This window comes from Hyla sarda, chromosome 7 (genome assembly GCF_029499605.1).
Source record: "Hyla sarda isolate aHylSar1 chromosome 7, aHylSar1.hap1, whole genome shotgun sequence".
Classification (NCBI taxonomy): Eukaryota; Metazoa; Chordata; class Amphibia; order Anura; family Hylidae; genus Hyla; species Hyla sarda.
The window spans coordinates 33714529-33738776 of NC_079195.1; the positions used below are offsets into that span (position 1 = coordinate 33714529).

General features: G+C 45.6%; 2 protein-coding genes across 3 annotated transcripts in view; one reads left to right on the forward strand and one right to left on the reverse strand.

Moving 5' to 3' along the window:
- Positions 1 to 24248, reverse strand: part of KCNIP2 (potassium voltage-gated channel interacting protein 2) — a 530818-nt gene that overhangs the window by 451854 nt on the left and 54716 nt on the right. The window lies entirely within an intron of this gene.
- LOC130282424 (uncharacterized) lies at positions 534 to 6393 on the forward strand. The gene is made up of 4 exons (XM_056530652.1): positions 534 to 1486; positions 3807 to 3938; positions 4786 to 4946; positions 6171 to 6393. Exons 1-4 carry the CDS (start codon positions 628 to 630, stop codon positions 6327 to 6329), a joined length of 1311 nt encoding a protein of 436 aa, XP_056386627.1. The 5' UTR covers positions 534 to 627; the 3' UTR covers positions 6330 to 6393.

The window sequence follows — 24248 nt, forward strand, 5'->3', positions numbered from 1 at the left end:
TGCCTCCCTTCCCCCCTCAATCTGCCCAGGACCCGGAGTTTGTTCGACGCCGCGCCATTTAGGAGGCGGCGTCTCGGACTGGCAAGGAGGGGGTTAAATAAAAGTTAGAAGAGAAGAATAAATGAGGAGCTGGAGAAATAGGGGGGGGGTGTAACCTAGAAGGGCAGGAGGACAGGGATAGGCTAAGTTAACAGGAAGGGGAGGAGGAGTAATAGGGGATAAAATGTGTTGTGAAGCTTCCGGCTTCCTCTTTGTGGAGTCCCCGGCAAGTGAGAAGCTTCTGTGCAGCAGGTAGCTATTATGGCCGACGACCTCTGTGAGAGAATCCGGGAGAGGGCGTTGCTTGAGGAGGGTTTCCTGGCACGGCTGCTTGCCGGGCTGGGGAACCCTTCCCTTACACCTCCCCTGAGTCAAGTGTCTGCGCCGTCGGAGGTGTCGGGATCGGGGCGCCCGTCGCGGCGATCCCGTCCTCCGGCTAGGCTTAGTCCTAGTCCCCCCATGTCCAGACGGCGTGGCCACGCTGGACGGAGCGATAGTGCAAAGCATGGAGGGGGGCGTGGTTCTCGGGCTGCTCGCGCGGCGGCGCCGGCTCCGCCCCCTCCCTTGTGCGCGCCTCTCTCTCTTCCCATGTTACCGGCAGTTAGGCAGCAGCTTCACGTGGCCCAGGTACATTGCTCTGCAGCGGCTGCTGCTTCTGGCTCTAGTGCCCAGCTGTTAGGGTCTGCTCCTACTACTCCCGTCCCTTGCCCCTTGCTTAGAGATTCCCCACCCCCTACTTCTATCTACAGCCCCCTTCTGGATTCCTCTGCACCCACTGTTTCTGCCCCCAGTCCCCTACCAGTACGTTTGCCCCCTAGGGATATGGGCAACACCCAGCAGGCGTCTTCATCCTCCTCAGTGCACGAGGGTGAGGCACTGGCAGGGGTCCTTCAGGGGCCCGCTGCAATTGTTACTCCGTCCCCTGATCCTTCTCCTGTGCCTTTAGATGCTGCTGGGGGACTTGGGGCTCCTGTGGTTCCCGCTGCTAGTGTTGCTTTATCTCCCCCCCAGCTTCCCATTATGGATCAGCAAGCGGTTATACTTCCCCATACCGTGCAGCCGGAAGTTGCTGGCCCATCTGGAGGGTGCAGGCAATCTTCATCTGGGTCCGCCAGGGGCTCTGCCCGTGAAAACCGTGGCGAGGCTAGCGGTTCCGGGAGGCGCCGCCGAGGTCGCAAGGGCCACGAATCCAGATATCGCAGTCATCGATGTCGGTCCAGGTCCTCCCGCTGGAGGTCCCCTTCCTCCTCAGAATATTCATCCGATAGCTCTATGAGTCCAGATAGGAGGTCACACCGACGTGGGTCTCGGCGGGGGATTTCAAGATCCTCCCGTCGTTCGACCTGCGGTGCTACACGCTCACACGATGTCCCCATTGCTGTTACGCCATTGGATCCAACGGGGCCGGCGGCCCCGCATGTGATTCCGGTTCCTGCCCCGGCAGTTGGTAAGTGTGATTTATCTGGGGTTTGGGGTGAGGGAGGGGTCCAGGGTTTTATTCCGGCCCTTAAGGCCTTGTTGCATCGGTTTGAGTCCCCAGGTTCTGTTCCGCCATCGGCTGCTACCCAACGGAAGGCGTCCCCGGTGCGGGCGGGCCTGCACAAGGAAGCAATTTTCTGCGGACTCAGCCATCTGGGGGCCCATATTGATGATACTGTACGGGAAAAAATTTGGGCCAATCAGTATATAGACATATGGTCGTTGGTATCAGTTGATCAGCATACAGTGGATAGGGAGCGTAGACCGGTTACTCAGGATAGGTTCGTGGATAGGAAACCTCGTGTAGCGAAGACGATGGGAAATTGGCTCCAGGCCTTCGCTGTTCTGGGTTGTGTGATGGGGCAGCGGCATCCCGAGCGTTGCTCAGAACTTTTTATGTACATGGATGCTATATTCAATGCTCATAAGTCATACGGCGGTAACGCATGGTGGCCATATGACGAGGAGTTTCGTCGCCGCCTTGCGTTGCAACCGGATTTGGGTTGGGGGGTAAAAGCGACAGATGTCTGGTTGCGACTTATGATGTCACAGAGGGTTCCTCCCTTTCAATCTGGGGTCACTGGGGGGCAGCAGGCTGCCTCAGGTTCAGTGGCCGTCCGCCGCCCAGGAGCCTGCTGGTTGTTCAATGAGGGGCACTGTAAGTTCTATGGCCTCTGTAAATTTAAACATGAGTGTTCCACCTGTGGCGGATCTCATGCAGCAGTGCGTTGCACCAAGCAGGTTAAGCAACCCAGCAGGCCCCAGGGTCAGGCTGAATGCAAAGAGTCCGGTGTCGGTGGAAGGGATGCTGCCGTGGTTAAATAGGTACCCGGATAGGGCGGCTGCAGAGCAAATTATGGAGGGTTTTTCTATTGGTTTTTTCATACCGTTTGTTCCCTCCCGATCCCCTCAGCTGGCAAGAAACTTGAAATCCGCCAGGGAACTCCCACAGGTTCTCCGGGAAAAGGTTCAAAAAGAGGTAAATTTTGGTCGTATGATGGGTCCGTTTTTGGCCCCCCCCATATGAGAACCTGAGGGTGTCCCCTTTAGGTGTGGTTCCGAAGAAGGAAGTGGGTAGTTATCGTTTAATTCATCACTTGTCTTATCCAAAGGGCACGTCGGTGAACGATGGCATATCTAAGGAGGATGCTTCAGTCTCCTACGTCTCCTTTGATCGAGCGGTCCATTTGGTAGGCAGGGCCGGACGGGGCGCATTTTTGGCCAAGTCGGACATTGAGTCAGCTTTTCGGCTCTTGCCGGTGCATCCGGAATGCTATCACCTTTTGGGTTGTATGGTAGATGGTTTTTATTATTTTGATGCCTGCCTTCCTATGGGTTGCTCGATTTCTTGTCATTATTTTGAGATGTTCAGTACCTTCTTGGAATGGGCTGTTCGCTTTGAGGCGGGTTCAGACTCGATTATACATTACCTGGATGATTTTTTGTTCGTTGCTACAGGTGATTCTTCCCGTTGTCAATTTTTGTTAGACTGTTTTAGTTCCCTTATGAGTAGATTCGGTGTTCCCTTGTCCAAGGAGAAGACGGAGGGTCCTGTCACGAGGTTGTCTTTTCTGGGCATCGAAATTGACACCGTGGACATGGTCTTTCGCTTGCCGGTGGACAAGTTGAACAGGCTTCGGGATCAGCTGATGGGTTTTTGTGCAGCCAACAAGGTTACTCTTTTCCAATTACAATCCCTTTTGGGTTTATTAGTTTTTGCTTGTAGAATCATGCCTATGGGGCGGGTTTTTTCCAGAAGGCTTTCTCTTGCCACCAAGGGCGCTCGCAGACCGGAGCACAGGATCAGGGTTACCGGGCCTCTAAAAGCTGATTGTGGGGTATGGATTGATTTCCTTGCCCGGTACAATGGTCGCACCTGTTGGCAACAGCCTGTTATTTCTAACTTTGATTTGGCCCTTTTTACTGACGCGGCTGGCTCGGTGGGTTTTGGGGCTTTCCTGGACGGGGAGTGGTGTGCTGAACGTTGGCCTGTTCTTTGGGTGGATAACGGTTTCTGTCGCAACTTAACGCTTCTCGAACTTTTTCCCATATTAGTAGCCCTGGAGTTGTGGGGGGATCGTTTTGAGAACCGGAAGGTTTGTTTTTGGACGGATAACCTCAGTGTTGTACATTGTATTAATCATCTATCTTCTTCTTCTTTTCCTGTTCTATCTCTGCTTCGGCGTTTAGTTCTCCGCTGTCTAGAGCTTAATGTGCTTTTCAGGGCTCGCCATGTGCCTGGTATTGAGAACTCAGTTGCTGATGCATTGTCTCGTTTTAATTTCCAGGAATTCCGAGAGTTGTGTCCGGATGCGGCATTGGAGGGCCGGCAATGCCCCTCTTTCCTTTGGGAGGTGGTGAGCAGAGATTGATGCCATTGGTGTCCTCGTCAGTTGCCCCGGCTACTTGGTCTGGACATGGTAAGGCGTGGGGTGAATGGCTGGAACTGGTGGGTGGCCGGGATGTGGCGGGTGATGATGAATGGCGTTTTACTGTCACCGTGGATTATCTGTTACGCATGAGAGAGTTGGGCAGGTCAGCAATAGTAGCTAGGCGGAGGCTTTCGGGACTTAGTTTTCACTTTAAATTAAGGGGTTGGGTTGATGTTACTAAGCGTTTTTCTGTTTTGCAAGCGCTCAAAGGTTGGGATAGGACGCCCAGGGTTTCAGATGCTAGACGGCCAGTTTCCTTTTCCTTATTGTTGTCCTTAATGGCTGCCTTGCAAGGGGTTTGTCGTTCTCCTTATGAGTCCCTCTTATTTCAGGTGGCTTTTTCTTTGGCCTTCTTTGGGGCTCTTAGGGTGGGGGAGTTGGTCCCTAGTTCCGCAGGTGGGGTGGGGGGTTTGTTGCAAGACGATGTAATGTTGACGGAATCCTCGGTTCAGGTCAAGGTGAGAAAGTCGAAGACGGATATGTTAGGCAGGGGGGAATGGTTAACCCTTAGTGTAGTGTCGGGCAGTGCCTGCCCGGTGCGTTTAGTGGGTTCTTACGTGTTAGTGCGCCCGTCAGGGCGTAATTTCCTTTTGCATGAGTCAGGTTCCCCGCTTTCTCGCTTTCAGTTTGGGGCAGTTTTTAAGAGATGTCTGGTGGCTCTGGGTTTCCCAGAGGGAGAATATGGTACGCATTCTTTCAGGATTGGGGCAGCCACTGAGGCTGCACGGGCGGGTCTGCCTGCGGCTGAGATCAGGAGAATAGGTCGATGGAAATCAGATTGTTACGCCTCTTATGTTCGCCCGGAACTGTTGCTTTAATTTGTTTTTCGTTTCAGGTTCTCGTTCTCCTGTTGTGGTTTTTCTGGGTCATTCTTTCATCTTTCGGGCTGGACAGAGAGCTGCTTGCAGGCCAGGGGGACAGTCCCTTGGTTTTCCCAATGATGTTCAATGGAGAGGAATCGGTGGACTCAAGTGGCTTCGGGTGCTGGTGGAGGCGGTGGGTATTGCTCGTGTTGTCAATTCCCCTGTGGTGCTTGTGATTCATGCGGGGGGCAATGACCTTTGTTCCATGAGAATGGCTGAACTCATTACTTTGATGAAAGCGGATGTTGAGAGGATTCGGGAATTTTTCAGGGAGATGGTGGTAGTCTGGTCAGAAATGGTTCCCAGGGTGACGTGGCAAGGGGCCAGGGAGGCTCAGGCTATTGAAAAAGCTCGTCGTACAGTTAATTCCCGTATGGCGAGGTATGTGAGGTCAAAAGGGGGTGTGGTAGTGAGACACAGGCAATTGGAAGGTGATAATCGCCGGTTAATGATTGCGGATGGTGTTCATCTGAATGACATAGGCACTGATATTTTTCTGTCGGGGCTACAGGATGGGGTGGAGCAGGCGTTATTTCTCCTCGGTGGGGGTCGGAGTGCGGCTTAGTTCCTTGCCGAACTCCTCCGTGGCGGAGGAGAAATTTGGAGGAGATTTTCCTGGAGAGTAGAGTGTGATGCCCGTCGAAGAGGGCGGCCGGCTGACCGCTTACCTCTGAGAGTGTTCAATCAGAAGTTCGGATATAAATGGTTTATTTTAATGGTTATTAAATAAACGCTGTGGCCGACCCCCAGTTGTCCAGCAAAAGTTAGAAGTGGTCAGTGTTTTTATTATATCCAGCGAACAGTTAGAAACATAAATAAACTGAAGGTCACCTATTGTCAGTCTGTTCGACGCCGCGCCATTTAGGAGGCGGCGTCTCGGACTGGCAAGGAGGGGGTTAAATAAAAGTTAGAAGAGAAGAATAAATGAGGAGCTGGAGAAATAGGGGGGGGGTGTAACCTAGAAGGGCAGGAGGACAGGGATAGGCTAAGTTAACAGGAAGGGGAGGAGGAGTAATAGGGGATAAAATGTGTTGTGAAGCTTCCGGCTTCCTCTTTGTGGAGTCCCCGGCAAGTGAGAAGATGTCCCGCCCACCCACCCCTTATACGTTCTGTTTTGGTATATTAAAAAAAAAAAAAATAAAAAAAAAAAATAAATAAAAATAATTGGGTGATAAAAAAAAAAAAGGAAATATTATCTTACTTTGTGTCGGTGTTTTATCCCTTGGTATAAGGTGGGTCCCGTGGGACTTTTAGGACTATTCCGCTGGATGGTGCCTGTTAGGTCTTTTGACCTTGGGATCTGGTGATGTGGAGCGAGTTGTGTTTTGGTTCCCGTTTTAATGTTATTCTCTTTTAGGCTAAGTCACAGCGTGGCGGAGGAGAAATTTGGAGGAGATTTTCCTGGAGAGTAGAGTGTGATGCCCGTCGAAGAGGGCGGCCGGCTGACCGCTTACCTCTGAGAGTGTTCAATCAGAAGTTCGGATATAAATGGTTTATTTTAATGGTTATTAAATAAACGCTGTGGCCGACCCCCAGTTGTCCAGCAAAAGTTAGAAGTGGTCAGTGTTTTTATTATATCCAGCGAACAGTTAGAAACATAAATAAACTGAAGGTCACCTATTGTCAGTCTTGCCCTCCCTCCCTTTTTGTATCTCTGTTTATTGTAAGTCACAGCTTGGCGGTAAGAAGACGGTGAAAGCGGGGTCAACCCGGGGTAGACCTCCACACAGGACAGTGTGGCAGCACCTCTCGGGTTGGTAAGAAGCCAATCGGTGTCTTTGTTACAGTTAAATTGTTATTTATATAAGTAATTTTATAAATAAAGCTGTGGCCGATCCCCACCCATGGAAAAGTTGAATTGTTGTTGTGTCAGTTATTATTTAATTATTTATTGTAGTAAGAGGGGGGGTAGTTATAGCCTGCTAGGAGCTAATTGGGTCTCAACAGTCAGGGGTACTCCGCAGCCCCAGCGTTCAGAACATTTTGTTCCAAACGCTGGGTGCGGGCTGAGGGAGTTGTGACATTATGCCCCCCGTGATGTCACGCCATGAGGGTCCCGCAGCTGGGACCCCCGTGATCTCCATGCAGCACCCGGTGTTCGTTTAGAATGGAGTGACGGCCACGCCCCTCATGACATCACACCCCACGCCCCTTCCATAGACTTGCATTGAGTCAATGCAAGTCTATGGGAGGGGGCATGTGGTGTGATGTCACGAGGGGCGTGGCCGTCACTCCATTCTAAACGAACACCGGGTGCTGCACGGAGATCACGGGGGTCCCAGCTGCGGGACCCTTATGATCAGACATCTTATCCCCTATCCTTTCGATAGGGGATATAATTTCTAGGGGCAAAGTACCCCTTTAAAGCGACACTAATATAGAGATGAAAACACACAATCAGATTGCATTTCATTGCAGTTTCCAATAACGCAATTAAATTCTTCCATCACTTACTGTTGGAAACTAATAGGATACACTTATTAACTTACAAAAATGGTTTTATATGTCAATGATGAACGATGGGCGTCCCCTATGTAGTGTGACAAGGACTGCTGGATCTGTCATTGGCTGCAATGTCTCCGAATTGTCAGCGATTTTTGAGAAGGCGCGAGTTATTGTTGTTGAATATAGGATTTTGTGGGACCGGTCGCGTTCCTCCTCTCATAATCTGTTTGAATTATTACCAACGGGTCGGAAGTATTGGGTGACTAAGTCATAGACAGGAGGGAGTCTTTATCTATCTGCAGCACTTCTTTCTATCTGTATAGATAAATGTATTTGTTCTATTGTAAAGCCCTAAAGCTGTCGTGTTCCAAGATTAAGAATTGCAATTGTGATTTTCATTGTTTGGTAGTAAAGTTTCTCTTCTGTTGTGTTATGTAGACTTTGTATGGCGGCATTATATGGGTATTGCCGTTTGGTACAGAACATACTGTATTTTTTGCCCTATAGGACGCACCGGCATATAAGACGCGCCCTATTTTAAAGGTGCAAAATCTAGAAATAAAAGATTCTGCACCCAACAGTGATCTTCAACCTGCGGACCTCCAGATGTTGCAAAACTACAACTCCCAGCATGCCCGGGCATGCTGGGAGTTGTAGTTTTGCAACATCTGGAGGTCCGCAGGTTGAAGACCACTGGATAGGAGGTAGTACTCACCTGTCCCCGCCGCTCCGGACCCGTCACCGCTGCCCTGGATGTTGCTCCATCGCTGTCACCACGTACCTGTGGTGTCCCCGACGCTCCGGATTTCTTTTTTCCCGGGATTCACGCTCTCCGTCGCCGTCATCACGCCGCTACGCACGCCGCTCCTATTAGATGACGGCGTGCGCGACTACATGATGACGTCGAAGGAGAGCGCAGGGGATCCCGACACGGAGCAGACACCGAGGAGGCAGGTAAGTTCCCTCCCGGTGTCCTGTAAGCTGTTCGGGACGCCACGATTTCACCGCGGCGGTCCCGAACAGCCCAACTGAGCAGCCGGGTTAGTGTTATTTTCGCTTCAGACGCGGCGGTCAGCTTTGATTGCCGCGTCTGAAGGGTTAATACAGGGCATCACCTCGATCGGTGATGTCCTGTATTAGCCGCGGGTCCCGGCCGTTGATGGTCGCAGGTATTCGCCGTATAAGACGCACCAACTTTTCCCCCCTAGTTTTATACGGCGTCTTATACGGCGAAAAATACGGTACTGTCTGCCCAGAATAGGCCAAGGCTACTCACTAAATTCTATGATATTTAATTCAATCTTCCCATAAAACGGAGGAATTCACTGACTGTATAAATCAAGTTCTTTAATCAAGTCCTGATGCCACCGACTATACAATCCTGCAGTCGCTCCGGAGCCGCACTCCTCCTCCCCATAGTTCACATAGGAATCAGAGAGATTTATGATCAACCTTCATACGGCACAAAGTTTGCCAAGTGATGCCGGATCTCATTTTCTTTGTAGTCAAGTAATCACCGTACTGGCACCATGACAGCAGTAATAATCCCTACGCTGATATATATACACAGTATATACTGTTTGTTGATTGCTGTAGCCTGGACTGTGGAGGAGCCCGCGGCTATTGCCAACTGGAGGTCTAACCTATATTCTGGAGCAAATGTTCTCTGCCTATATGTTAATCAGAACCCATCGCCCCATATAAAAAGATACTTTGGTAACTTTTCCTATGCTCCTGTTGCCTATGGGCTCCCAATGTTTCGGGGTCTAATTGCCTCCTCTGATTCCTATAGTTATGGCACTGGGATGCACTGGGATGCACTGGCGGGGGGGGAATTTATTAGGCTCCAACAATTGTTTTTAAGGCATTTTTGCTTAAAGGGGTACTTGCCCTTAAACATCTTATCCCCTATCCAAAGGATATGGGATAAGATGTCTGATCACAGGGGTTCCGCCGCTGGGGACCCCCGCAATCACGGCTGCGGCACCCCAGACATCCGGTGCATGGAGCGGACTTCGCTCCGTGCTGGATGACTGGTGATGTGGGGTGGAGGCTCGAGATGTCATGCCCCCTCCCATAGACTTGCATTGAGGGGGCGTGGCCGTGATGTCACGAGCCTCCGGAGCTTCACCGACGCTCTAAATCGCTGGGGTCCTTTGGATAGGGGGGGTAAGATGTCTAGGGGCGGAGTACCCCTTTAAGCCCTTGGTTGTGCAAAAATGTGGGACTTACTTCCTTTTACACTATTGGCAAATTGCCCCATGGACAAAAGCACAATTGATTGGAGCGTATCCTACTGACTTATGTGAGAGCGTTCTTGGCATGCTCTGTGTTCTGTGCAGAAGTCATTGTGATAGGTCAAGGCTGAGCTTTGCTGTGAATGGTCTGATCCCACCTTATCTATACACTGGTGTCACTATTTACTGTAACCCTGTCTGTGATGATGGTTTGCTGAAAAACTGCCTTAAAGGAATACTCCACACCTAGACATATTATCCCCTATGAGAAGGGTAGGGGATAAGACGTCTGAACACTGGGGGTCCGGCTGCAAGGACCCCCCTAGATCTCCGGCACCCCATTAATCCACATGCATGGAGCGAACTCCACTCCGTGCCGGATTAAGAGCGACTATAGCCGTCACACCCCCTCCATATATCTCCCATAGACGTTAATGGAAGGGGCATAATGACCACACTGCCCGCAGGCTAGCATAGCCGGCATTCTGAACATAAATGTTTAGAACAATCTGGTGCCGGGCCACAGATCTTTATTTTAGCGGAGTAGGTGGCAGCACTGTACATAGTTTTAGTGTTAAAGGGGTACTCCACCCCTAGACATCTTATCACCTATTCAAATGAACACCAGTTGCAGCAGGGCGATCTCCCTGCTGCACCCGGTGTTCGTTAATAGCGTCGGGTGCAGCGCCAGAGGCTCGTGACGTCATGGCCATGCCCCCTCAATGCATGTCTATGGGAAGGGGCGTGACGGCCGTCACGCCCCCTCCCATAGACTTGCATTGAGGGGGCATGGCCGTGACGTGACAAGCCGGTTGTGAACGTGAAGTTCGCTCCGTGCACCAGATGTCTGGGGTGCCGCAACTGAGATCACGGGGGGTCCCCAGCGACGGGACCCCCATGATCAGATGTCTTATCCCTTATCCTTTGAATTGGGGATAACAAGTCTAGGGGCGGAGGGGTACTCTGCCCCTAGACATTTTATCCCCTATTCAAAGGATAGGCGATAAGATGACTGATCGTGGGGGTCCGGCCGCAGGGACCCCCCGCCACCGAGGATAAGTCTTCTCATCCCTTTTTTTTTATTTTTATATATTTTTTGTATCCTTTTATTATTTACATCCTAATATTTACAGTGTAAACAGAGAAACAATCCCTTTTAACTATATCGTCCATGTGTAGACTTCAGGAGACTTCATGACATAACTAAAAACAATCTCAACATCTTTAGAGCTTTTAGTGATTGCTTTAATTCCAAGGAAATAAGAGAGTAAAATGATCTTATGTATTAGTGAATCTCTCCATAACATCTCTCATTAGAGAGGCAATCCTCTTACCCAGCGCCATCATTGGACCCCTAATTGAATCCGTCTCTGGCGCGGGCCCATTGTGCGCAATGCTAGGAGACTGCTTAAGGATCAGATGAATTACAATGATTAGGATACGTTACATGCCGGCCATAAAGATTAAATGCTTCCTGAATTACTGTTATCGCCCCTGTACTGTACATTGTGCTCCATTATCCTCCCCGTTCCTTATCCCAGTGCGGCCGGTTTAACCAAAATCATTGCTCACTCGCTATTCACCTTCCTAGTCCAAAATCATTAGTCAATGTAAAGACATAAAGTCAATCTATAACATTTAACAGCACGAGTACTGATAATTAGAAAATAATGCAGAGGTTCTTGCGTATACCTTGTGCGTACCTATTTTAGCTGATGCGGCACCCATGGGTTTTTCAGTCATACTGATTCCAATTCCATTACTGAAATTATTTCCCAATATTGCCTATATTTTCCATGAAGCCTCTGCAGAAAGAAAGGGTGGAGTCTGATCACTGCAAGTGGTGGTCTAGTCACCTGACTAGACCCCAGCAGCTGAGACTCAGTCGGTTGGGGGTCAGTTCACATTGCGTGCAGTTTTTATGTGTTTTCTTATTCAAAGTGTGTTTTTTGGCAGAAGACAAAAGTGATTATACCTAAAATCACATGAAGAGTTGATGCCTGTGTCTATATGTTAAGTTTTTTACCGCATTCATTTTAGCATTTTACTGCATTTTGTTCTGATTTTCAAGGTAAATATTGCTATTTTCCTCCAATTAAATTTTTTTTTTACAAAAAGGCATTGTGTGAGCACAGCTTCAGACTTCATATCTATATGTCCTGATCACTTAGTGATAGCAGCAGTGTACAGATAGAGCTTGTGGGAAGGTGTATAACTACAATATATCTTGATCCCATAGAGAGAGCAGCAGCAGTATACAGAGAAAACGGGAGGGGAGGTGTATAGCTATAATATGTCCTGATCCCATAGAGATAGCAGTAGTATACAGATAGAGCTGAAGGGGAGGGGTATAACTACTATATATTCCGATCCCATAGAGATAGCAGCAGTATACAGATAGGGGGAGATTTATCAAAACCTGTCCAGAGGAAAAGTTGCTGAGTTGCCCATAGCAACCAATCAGATCGCTTATTTTATTTTTCACAGGCCTCTTTAAAAATAAAAGAAGAAATCTGATTGGTTGCTATGGGCAACTCAACAACTTTTCCTCTGGACAGGTTTTGATAAATCTCCCCATAGAGCTGGCAGGGAGGTGTATAATGTCTATATATCCTGATCCTATATAGATAGTAGGGCCAGTATACAGATAGAGCTGGAGGGGAGGTGTATAATTACTACATATCCTGATCCCATAGATATAGTAGCAGTATACAGATAGAGCTAGCAGGGGAGGTATCTGGAAGCTAGCAGGAGCCTGGAGGGATCTGATAGATGATGATGTCATCCTGTGGTTCACTAGAAGTCAGCTGACCCAGGACTGACCACTCCTATGTAATGAAATAAATAGATGCATCTGGAATAAAACAGATGGGGCTGTGGGAATAGTGATTGTGAGTGTGCATGATATATAGCAGTCAAAGCTCTACTTTTACTAATACAGAGCTCCAAATCCCCTGTATAAAAATGGGGCAGTCAAGTCATCTTCAATCACTTTGTGACAACTTGCGCTCCGGCCACTCACTCTGGCCGCGAGCGCATTGTCCCCTTCTCTTCCCCAGCCGGCAGGGATTCGAATCGCGGGACGTGCCCAAATCCCAGACCGTCACTCACCTCTGTCCTCTGTTGCTAACTCTCAGCTCCGCGCGTGTGCCCCCGCCTCCTAGGACGTGCATGTGCTGGAGCTCTAAGATTTAAAGGGCCAGTGTGCCCATAATTATCCGTTGCACCTGTCACACTGTTATAAGTTTCTGCACCTCCCACATACCCCTGCCGGATCTTTGTTGCCCTAGTGCCTCAGAGAAAGCGTTTCTGTGAGTTGCCTTGCCATTTTCTGACCTCATTGTCAGTGTGACCTGACCTTACTCCTTTGCTGCCTGCCTACTGACTTCCTGCTACGTTCCTGACTATGCTCCTATGCTGCCTGCCCTGACCTTCTGCTATCCTGACCATGAGTTGCCGTATCCTACCTGTGCCTCGAACCTCCTCAGCCGCCTGTGTGGTCGAGCCATGCCAGGGGTAGCAACCTGGGTGCCGCCTGCCGCTGCAAGTCCATCCTGCTTTGCAGCAGGCTCTGGTGAAAACCAGCGGCAACTTAGACCCCGCTCCCTCGTACGGCCCATGTCATCTGCCACACAGGTCCAGTGGATCCACTACCACAAGTGTTCCTGTCTACTGAACCGTGAGTGTTAGAGACTTACCAATATTTTAATTATTTGAGCAGCTGAAGACATGCCTGCAGTCTAATAGGAGGGGGAGATTAGATACAGCAAGCAGCATTGTGTACATACAGCAGCATCACAGCAAGGAAAAGGTTACACTAATGACTGAAACGGCTGCTGCAGATATGGAAGGGAATCCCTGATTTACCTCTCATGGACAGTGCAGATCCTGAGAAATATTACGGCCATTTAAACAATTCCTTTCTGATAGATGAGTCCCTCCAACAATAGATGGATCACAGGATCTGCGGGAAATCCAGCAGCAGCTATTATCTTCCCCTGTAATACCACCACCATAGGAGAGACAGAGTATTACATGGTTCTTATTGGACTCAATAGGCTGTCTATGTAATGTACTGATGTGCCAGTCCCTCCATAGCAGTGGTCTTAAACTGTGCCCCTCCAGATGTTGCAAAACTTCAACTCTCTGCATCCATGGGCTGTCTGGGCATCCTGGGAGTGGAAGTTTTGCAACATCTGGAAGGGCACAGATTGGAGACCACTGCTCCAGAGGGAAACTCTCTATTTGCTATAGTGTTTGAAAATGGAAAAAAAAAAAAAAAACATGTAATTGAGGATAATTAAAGCCGGGTTTTTAGCGAATTTCCTCAGTAAACACTCATTAGATACTAGGGACCACTCCATGGTCTCATTATGATGCACCAGCAGATGCCACATAGCGGAGCCTCAGATACTTGTACCATCCGAGAGCTTTACACATGGAAGACTGACACGTTCCAGCTGCTCGCATGTTGCAAAATAAACTGTAAATTCTAATGAGATTTTTGCATAATTAGCTAAAAAAAAACAAAAACGAATCGACGCTGGCCACACATTCACATCCTCGGAGCAGACAGTGAAGCTTTAAAAGCTTCTGAACCACCAGGAAATGTATCTCCTCAGGCAAGGACTCAACGTTCAGCCATCGCCATAGCATGAAAGGTATACGGATTCCTTGGTGGACCATGACGGCATTGATGGTTACACGGATACCTTGTTTTAGTGGGGAAAAGTGGTTGTAAATCTCCATTGATCTTTGTTTATCAATTATCTGGTCATCTGCTCATACATGGTTCTAGACCTCAAAATGCCTAAAACCATAAGGTGGTTTAAGCCCCCATCTGGATTGCATATGTTTGGTGATTTGGCTAAATTGTCTCCTGGCATGGCTGAGCCAAATAAAATAAAAATAAAAAACTGAATACGGGCACCAGATGGGATACCGAGTGTAACTCATCCAGCTTGTTGCATCCAGTGTTCCCATCAAGGACGGCCAGATACATGTGAACCCTGCCTAGACCCATCAGGTGCCCATGTGTCTGATCTGGCTTAGTTGCCCTCTGGCATGTTTGTGCTGGATCAAAAACTTGCGCATAGAGTCACCAAAAGAGCGTACATACTATAGTGGCAGACCATGCAGCAGCTATGGGGCCCTTAGAGATAAGAGGGGCCCAGCCTTATTTGGTCTCCTTCCCATGATACTTGGTGGTGGTGACAAACTGAGCAGGACTGTATTGTTGCCAAGCAAGGTGTGATAAAAAAAAAAGATTTCAAGGGAAAACTCTCCTTTTTCCATAAAGAAGCAAAACCCTGATGGGGGCCCTGGGCATCTTTACCATAGGGCACACTCTTTTCTATGTACACCACTGGGCCCTCAAATCGGAAACCATCCATTGTTCCCATCCAGGACTATTTTGGTTGGCCCAACATATGTGCAAGCCGCCTAAAAATGTCCTTTTTAAAAAAAAATCAGCTTATTCCTGTCTCTTTGGGGCCCCCTTCATGGAACAATCCTGCAAACAAAATGTAACTATAGGGATGTATGAATCTTCCATTTTGCTCACTATGTTTCCAGTGAGTTGAAGGAAGAAGAAAAAGATGAGGGATTACCAACAAAATAGATGGAGACAACCTCACAAACCATGACCAACTTATTGAGAAGCCTGAGGAGTCAACCAGAAAATGAGCGGCTGTGGGAACATCACCCATAGAGTTACCATGAGCGAAATTGAGTTGAATGGAGCCTAATGGAATCCTATTAGTTGCAGTATAGAGCAGCTTTAAAGTGTGTCAATCTGGAGGACCCAACAAGTCCACTGCTTTAATGGGAACGGTGTCATGCCTCATTTTGCCTGTCGGGGCAGTGCAGGGAAATCAAACACTTGCCACAAGGTTCTCCCACAGATTACAGCCATTCACTGAGGATCTTCGCACAGGACAACCAATGATTAACTTAAAGACAAGGAAGATAAAAATCAGCACTCACCCTCTTCCTGGTAGACGTCTACACAAAGGGCCAGGAGCCATGGCCTGAAGTCAATCAATATAGCAGCAACAGGGAATCCAGCTAACTGGATCCAGGTAAAATCATTGGGATTGATTTATCAAAACCTGTACAAAGGAAAAATTGCCCAGTTTCCCATAGAAACCAATCAGATCGCTTCTTTCATTTTGCAGAGACCATTCCAACAATGAAAGAAGCGATCTGATTGGTTGCTATGGGCAACTAAACAAATTTTCCTCTGGACAGGTTTTGATAAATCTCCCCCATTATCTTTATTGAACAGATTTATGTTATGTTATGTAGGTGTTTGACAGGCTTGGCACATAGACCGTCTATGATTAAGATCTAATGACCGAAATGCGTCAGGCCTGTCGCGCACATCTCTATAATTGGCTTAAAGGGTACTCCGGTGAAAACTTTTTTTTTTTTTTAAATGAACTTGTGCCAGAAAGTTAAACAGATTTGTAAATTACTTCTATAAAACATTTTTTTTATAGAACTTAGTAATTTTTAGCAGCTGTATGCTACAGAGGAAATTCCTTTTTTGTCTTGTCCACAGTGCTCTCTACTGACACCTCTGTCCGTGCCAGGAACTGTCCAGAGCAGCATAGGTTTGCTATGGGGATTTTCTCCTACTCTGGACAGTTCCTGATATGGGCATCAGGTGTCAGCAGAGAGTACTGTGGACAACACAAAAAAGAAATAAAAAAAAAAGATTTTCCTCTGTGGCAAACAGCTGCTAAAAAGTACTGAAAGGATTAAGATTTTTTAATAGAAGTAATTTACAAATCTTTTTAACTTTCTGGCACCAGTTCATTTAAAAATAAAAAATAAAAGTTTTCCACCTGAGTACCCCTTTAATTTTGGAAGACCCCTGTAAAAAGCAGACAAACAAGAAATAATATAAGAAAATAACAAATTATATAGATATAAAAAAAAACTATATAATTGTTTTTTTTTTATTTAATGGTAGCATACAGCTCCTTTACAAATGACCCCTAGGTATACAAATGACATAGTATCTATAGTATATATTCCTTTCAACCAAAAAGCAAGTGTCCAGCACGGCAGAGTTCTTCTGAATGAGATACTTTATTATAAACATCCGCAGTACACAGGACAAGTAGACAGTGACGCGTTTCGGCCCGTGACGGGACGAAACGCGTCACTGTTTACTTGTCCTGTGTATTGTGGATGTTTGTAATAAAGTATCTCATACAGAAGAACTCTACCGTTCTGGTTACTTGCTTTTTGGTTGTTCTGTCGTGGTGAGTCCCCATCAGTTCGTGCACCGGCCGGACACGGAGGTAAGCTGACGTACTGCACCTATCTCTTATATATGCCTTTCAGATATTGTTTAGTTGAAGTTTCACCCTCTATAAATAGACAGATATTTGGATAAATACTTTTCTCAGACTAAGGTAGAAATAGAAATATATTTCTCCGGAGTTGTCCGGTGTCTACAGGGTCTTGCGGGTGATGGAAACGGAGGCTGAGAACTGCGGTCAAAAGGGCAGACAGTGTTTGGCAAGATTACTGGCAGCTTGAGAGATGGGCACAGACCTAAGATGTGGCCTATTTGCCTATCAAAATGTTTTAGCGTTTGCAAGATACAAAGTGACAGAATCTGAAAGATCAATTGTGTCCGAAGGCCGGCGTAAAGAGGACCTGTCACAATGGGGGTTATTAATTGTTCTTTTTGTGTCGAGAACACATGGTAAGTGTACAGACAGTTTAAGGCTCCCTTTGACTCCCTACTTTTTATGGTGCAGTAAAGATTCCTAGAGGGTCTCCAGCTGTGTATGGTGGGGAAAAAAAACTATGCAAAGACATACAAAAGAGTATTTTCCATATAAAAGAAATCCTGAAATACTGCAGAGCTCACACTTAGGGCACACAAGAAGCTGACATTCAGCTTTACTGTGTAGATCTGGACATAGCCGGCAAAGTCGTTTCAACATTAGCTGACAGGTTACATTATGCAAGTGAGGCAACCCTACTGTACTGCCGGGAGGATTCAATGAGGCAGGACTGCAACATATACACAAAGATAGGGCTTTGTATGCAACGTTATTGTCTATACTTGGAAGAGGAGCCAAAATACTTCACTTCCTGTATCCTGTATTAATCTATGGACAATTTTCTGTCCATTTGTTCACATTGACTATAATTGCCATAAAGAACAGACCCTGCTGTAAAACCTTCATCCCCTGCTCCATTTTTCACAAGCCTTACTGTGCAAATTTTTACATTTTTGAGAGGAAATAGATGAGTTTTTATTCACTGCCTGTACCATAGTAACATCCAAATTGTCTTGTTGTGATCACCTTGACCTACAGTCTGTTACTTGAATATAGCTACTACAACGCTACAAAGATTTAGCAGAGCCGAGCTTGTCAGCAGAAGTTGAGCTTGCCAAATGTAGCAGAACTGAGCCCGTCAAGGGTACAGACAGGGCGGAGCTTGTCAGATGTTAAAGGGGTTATCCAGGAAAAAACTTTTTTATATATACCAACTGGCTCCAGAAAGTTAAACAGATTTGTAAATTACTTCTATTAAAATTTTTTAATCCTTTCAGTACTTATGATCTGCTGAAGTTGAGTTGTTCTTTTCTGTCTAAGTGCTCTCTGATGACACCTGTCTCGGGAACTGTCCAGAGTAGAAGCAAATCCCCATAGCAAACCTCTTCTACTCTGTGCAGTTCCCGAGACAAGCAGATATGTCAGCAGAGAGCACTGTTGCCAGACAGAAAATAACAACTCAACTTCAGCAGCTGATATTTATTGGAAGAATTAAGATTTTTTTCATAGAATTAATTTACAAATCTGTTTAACTTTCTGGAGCCAGTTGATCTAAAAAAAAAAAAATAAATAAAAAAAAAAGGTTTTTTTCCTGGAATCCCCCTTTAAGCTCTTTTATGGATGGCTTTTTTGGAAATCCAGCCAGGTATCTCCATAGACAACAATGCATTTCTGAGCGGATTCCACAGAAAGAAATGACATGTCAATTATTTCTGTGGAGGCTGGAATCCGAATTTCCGCGTCAGATATTTCCGCCATGAAAATACTGCCATGTTCACTGTGCAGCAGACTCCCATTGAAAACAAAGAATTTCTGAGCAAAATATTTCTACCAGATTCCACTCGGAAATTCTGTCGTGTGAACAAAGCCTAAGGGGGAAATTTATCAAGGGAAAAATTGAAAATATTCTGTGAAAAAATATGCTAGATGGATTGTAAAATTCACTAAATTTATCAGCTGAAATGGTTGGTGTTTTCCATGATTTACGGTACTATGTGCAATTTTTTTTTTTAATTGCGCAAAAAATTTCCCATCTGTACTCCTCCTTTTACCAAGTTTAGTTTTTACCCGCCTAATCCAAAGGTAAAGGGGTAAAAGCATTTTTATTTATTCTGAGCAAAAACTGCATGCGCACCAACAGCGAAAGCAAAAGTGAAAAAAACAACAACAAAACGCAAATTTTGCATCTCCCCCTAAGTGAAAGAAGCAAAAATGTTAACTCACAGCACACATATGATCCATTTGACCTGGGCGTAAAGTTTTTGTAGGACATCAGACAAAATCCAGTTTAAAATCTTCATACATAAACATACATGTTAAAAATAAAATTAAACTCCGACTTGTTTTGAAGGATCACAGTTCTTACTCGGGGTAAGCAAGTTTGCCAATCGATTTCTTCTAGAAGACTATGTATCTGGTGAACGAATATATCATAAGCGCAAGCAGAATTGAGCTTGTGCTATTAGAGCCTGTGCTAACTTTTTTCAGACCCCATCCGCTTCAGCTCTGCTACCCCTATGGTATGTTTTGCAGAGTTGTTACACTTTTCAGGGATCACTGAACAAAATAATCTTCTTGGGTACATGAAAAATCTTGTCATTCCTACTTGCAGTTTGATGGATTGCTTCCCTCAAGTAGGTTTTCCTATAAAGTTTTTTTCTGCTTAATTGCTGTTGCAAATGAACCTTAATCACCGGGATGTAGGGTCACCGGCACAGTGGGGATTCCATCCTGCACATACAACAGTAAAATCAATGAGAAGATAGAATCAACACAGATCCCTTCCTGGCTGCTACTTACAGTCATCGCAGGCTGCCAAACAGGATTTATATTAGTGTTTCCCAACTAGCGTACCTTCAGCTGTTTCAAAACTACAACTCCCAGCATGCCCGGACCGTTGCTGGCTGTCCGGGCATGCTGGGAATTGTAGTTTTGCAACAGAACAGCTCAACATGAGGCTCTCCAGCTGTTGCCAAATTACAACCCCCATCATGACCCAACGCTTTTTTCAAGATGTGTTTGCTGTCTGTGAGGAAACCTGGAAGAAGACCCCCCCCCCAAAAAATGTAGTATTTTAGCCCTTTTCTTGGTAAAGGAATGGAAAGAATTTGACATCATAGAAGAATATTAAAGTATTTGTTCCATAAAAGGCTACACATTTCAAATCCCTACTGGATTTATCAATTGCCTGATGAAGAATCCAGTACGGATTCAAAACCTGTTGCATATTATGAAATTAACACTTAATTCTTTTGTTACTTGCAGTAAAATTCCTTGACCTATTTATTCCCTATCAGTCAACGCATTTCCAATCCATACCTGTTGGCCGGAAGAAGCGTCTAATGACGCGAAACTAGTCGCCTCCTCATTGGTATGCCCCGCGTCTGAGCTGCCGCTCGCGCTCCCCGCTTGCCTGATCAAGAATCCAGTATGGCTTTGAAACGCATTACCTTTTATGGAATAAACAGTTAAATTCTCCATAAAATCGAGTCAAATTCTTTAAAGGAGAATTCTTGTGGTGAAGAACGTATCCCCCATCTGCAGGGGTAAGTTTCACATTGCGAGGGGTCCGCGATCTCCATTATGAAGCCCCTGCTCTCCCCGGAAGCGGTGAGTCACGAACCCTGCACGAAGCGGGGGCCACCACGCCCCCCCTCTATGGGAGAGCCAAAGATTGCCGAACGACTCTCCCATAGAGATACATGGAGGGCGAGTGGCGGTCCCAGCTTTGTGCGGGGGTCATGATGCTGCGCCATTCCCGGGGATGTACACGGGATCAGGGGGGTGTCCCAGCAGTCAGACCCCTGCGATTTAAAACTTTTACACCAGAAGACTTCTCCTTTAAAGTATTTATTCCATTTTGAAGCCATACTTGATTCTTCATCAAGCAATTCAGATCAAATGACTGATGAATAACCCTGTATGGTTCCAAAATACGTAACTTTTTAGGGAATATAAATTTTAATTTTCTATAACATTGAGTCAAATTCCTTAAAGTACTTATTCCATAAAATGAAAAGCATTTGGAATCCATTCTGGATTCTTTATCATGTAATTGATCTGAATTACCTAATAAAGAATCCAGTATGAATTCAAAACACGTTGCATGTTATGAATTAAATGTTTCAATCTTCTATTACTTGGAGTCAAATTCCTTGAAGTATTTATTACATATAAGGCAATGAATTTCGAATCCATAATAGATTCTTCATCATGTAATTCAGATCTATTGTCTGATGAAGAACCCAGTTTGCTTTTAAAATGTGTTAATGTTAATGGCATAAATACTTCAATCTTCTATTACTTGGAGTCAAATTCCTTGAAGTATTTATTCCATAAAAGGCAACATGTTTCGGATCCGTACTTTATTATGAAATTGATCTGAATTACCTGATGAAGAATCCAGTATGGATTAGAAATGTATTGCCTTTTATGGAACACATACTTCAATCTTCTTTTACTTGGAGTCAAATTCCTTGACCTCGAGAAGTGCAAAAATATTCCATCCATTTTTGGCGATTTCTTCTTTAAAGGGGAACTCCGGTGGAAACATGTATAAAACAAATTATTTCAAATCAACTGGTGCCTTAAATTCAAACAGATTTGTAAATTACTTCTATTAAAAAATATTGATCCTTCCAGTACTTATTAGCTGCTGTATAAAACATAAAATTAATGAATTTATTTTTTGTCTGACAACAGTGCTCTCTTCTGACATCTCTGTCCGTGTCAGTAACTGTTCAGATTAGAATAATATCCCGATAGAAAACCTCTCCTTCTCTGCACAGTTGCTGACATGGACAGAGGTGTCAGCAGAGAGCGCTGTGGTCAGGCAGGAAAGAACTTCACAAATTTCTCTGTAATATATCTGTAGTATGAAGCAGCTGATAAGTAATAGAAGGGTTAAGATTTTTAAATGCAAGTAATTTACAAATTTGTTTAACTTTCTTGCAACAGTTGATTTGAAAAAAAAAAAAATTTCAACCGGAGTACCCCTTTAATTCTGCATACTGGCCTATTACGAGGGGTCCCAGGAGGATGTAAAGGCAGCCGACCTGACCTCAGTGTGAGTCTATATATGCACTCAGAGCAACATCATTTGGTAAACACTGTTTATTGCAACTGTGTACCACTTTGTCTTTGTGTGTTATACTAGGCATGCACCCCCTTGTTTTATTTCCATAGGATTTTTTTTTTTTTAAGGGTACCTGTCACATTAAGAATGCCGTCCAGTCTGCAGACATTATGTTATAGAGCAGGAGGAGCTGAGCAGATTGACATATAGTTTTATGGGAAAAGTTCCAGCATGACTTGTTATTTATTGATAAAATAAAACCTCCGCTGAGTAGTCATGTGGGCGGTGCTAATCAGAGATTTACAGTGATCTGTGCATATTTATGTTCTTGTAAAGAGAGTTGTCAATCACTGAATAGGACCACCCACTTGATTAATTAACCCAGAATGAGCAATGTAGTCAAGTGGGTCGTCCTTCTCAGTGATTGACAACACAAATAGCTGTAAGTTTGTGTATAGGACCGCCCACTTGACTAATCAGCATAGAATGAGCAAAAATGTACATGAATACACAACAAGTTATCCTGAAAATATCCCCACAAAACTATATATCAATCTGCTCAGCTCCTCCTGTTCTATAACATGGTGCCTGCAGATTGGACGCCATTTTCAGTGCGAAAGGTTCCCTTTAAGCCAATATTGTCAGCTATTTAACATTGTTCTGTGTCTTATCTGGGATTTGTGTATTTGCTATGAAGTGATAAAGCTGGCGACGGTGACGATTCCATCGTTTTCCTCTGCCGGAGGAATTCTCTTGAGACTTCCCAGACACAAGTGGGAGGTAATGAAAGATAAAAAGTTTACATCTACTTTTTTCCGGATGGATTTGAATAAAAGTAAGTGGACTCTTCCACAAAAGAAAAAACTAAATGACAATACCAAAAAAAAAGAAAAAAACATGTGCTCAGGAATTAGATCCGCCTTGATAATCTTCCCCATTAGCCTTTCATGAAAGCCAACAAAGAGCGAGCTCAAAGAACGCAGAATAAATCAGTGAATGGAAATGAACGCATGTCCCATAGTGTCGCCTGCCTGACAGAAAGAGTTCTCTGTGAAGCTATTCACGATGTTTGCATTTACGGATGAAGCAGAGCTGAACTTGACATTTAAAGGGGTACTCCACTGCCCGAGCGTCATGACCCCTGCAGCCTGCATTCGAACTACATGTTCCTAACGCTTTGGGCAGTGGAGTACCCCTTCAACTTTCTGGGGTAAGATATCGCAGCAGAAGGACACGGAGTCCTATAGAGTTCCATGTAAAACCACAATATACAATACTTTAACATGTTGTCTCAAGAGACAAACCCAGCTCTGCTACATTTATCAGAAAGATAATATAAGGTGCATGGGGAGACGGCAATCTACACTCAAAGAAGAGATAGCAAAGGAAACAGGATCATTTTATAAGAAAAGAGCCGCTTTGCAGCGCAGAGTATTTGAGTGTATGGTGATCACATTTTTTGGGGGGGGCAGCAATGTCCTTTTCATTTATGTGAGAACCATCTTTGACATCATAGGTTTAAAGGGGTACTCTGATGGAAAACATATTTTTTCAAATCAACTGGTGCCAGAAAGTTAAACAGATTTTTAAATGACTTTTTATTACTATTAAAAAATGGGAATCCTTCCGGTACTTATCAGCTGCTGTATGCTCCAGAGGAAGTTGTATAGTCCTTTTTAGTCTGACCACAGTGCTCTCTGCTGACACCTCTGTCTGTGTCAGGAACTGTCTGGAGCAGGAGAGGTTTTCTATGGGGATTTTCTCTCCTCTGGACAGTTTCTGACATGAACAGAGGTGTCAGCAGAGAGCACTGTGGGCAGACTGGAAAGAATTAGGATGAGTTCAAATCACGTTTTTCCCAATACGGGACCGCATACGGCTGGGGAGAGCTAAAACCTTGTGCTCTCGTATCCCTGCCGTATGCCGCCCGTATGTAATTCATTTCAATGAGCCGACTGGAGTGAAACGCTGACTCCGGACGGCTCAATTTTTCCGCCACGATGTCCCGTCACTGTATAACGTCCGTAATGAATTACGGGCATATACGGGTGCAAACGGGCAGTTACAAAACCCCATAGGCTGCAATGCAATTTAGTCTCGGCCGTCAGGGTTTTTGTAACGGCCGAAAATCGTGACGGAACATGCGACGGAACGTCAAATGCCTAGTGTGAAAAGAGCCTTAGTTAGGCACTACGGGGGAGATTTATCAAAACCTGTCCAGAGGAAAAGTTGCTGAGTTGCCCATAGCAACCAATCAGATTGCTTCTTTCATTTTTCAGAGGCCTAAAGTTTCTGAGTTGCCCATAGCAACCAATCAGATCGCTTCTTTCATTTTTCAGAGGCCTAAAGTTGCTGTGTTGCCCATTGCAACCAAT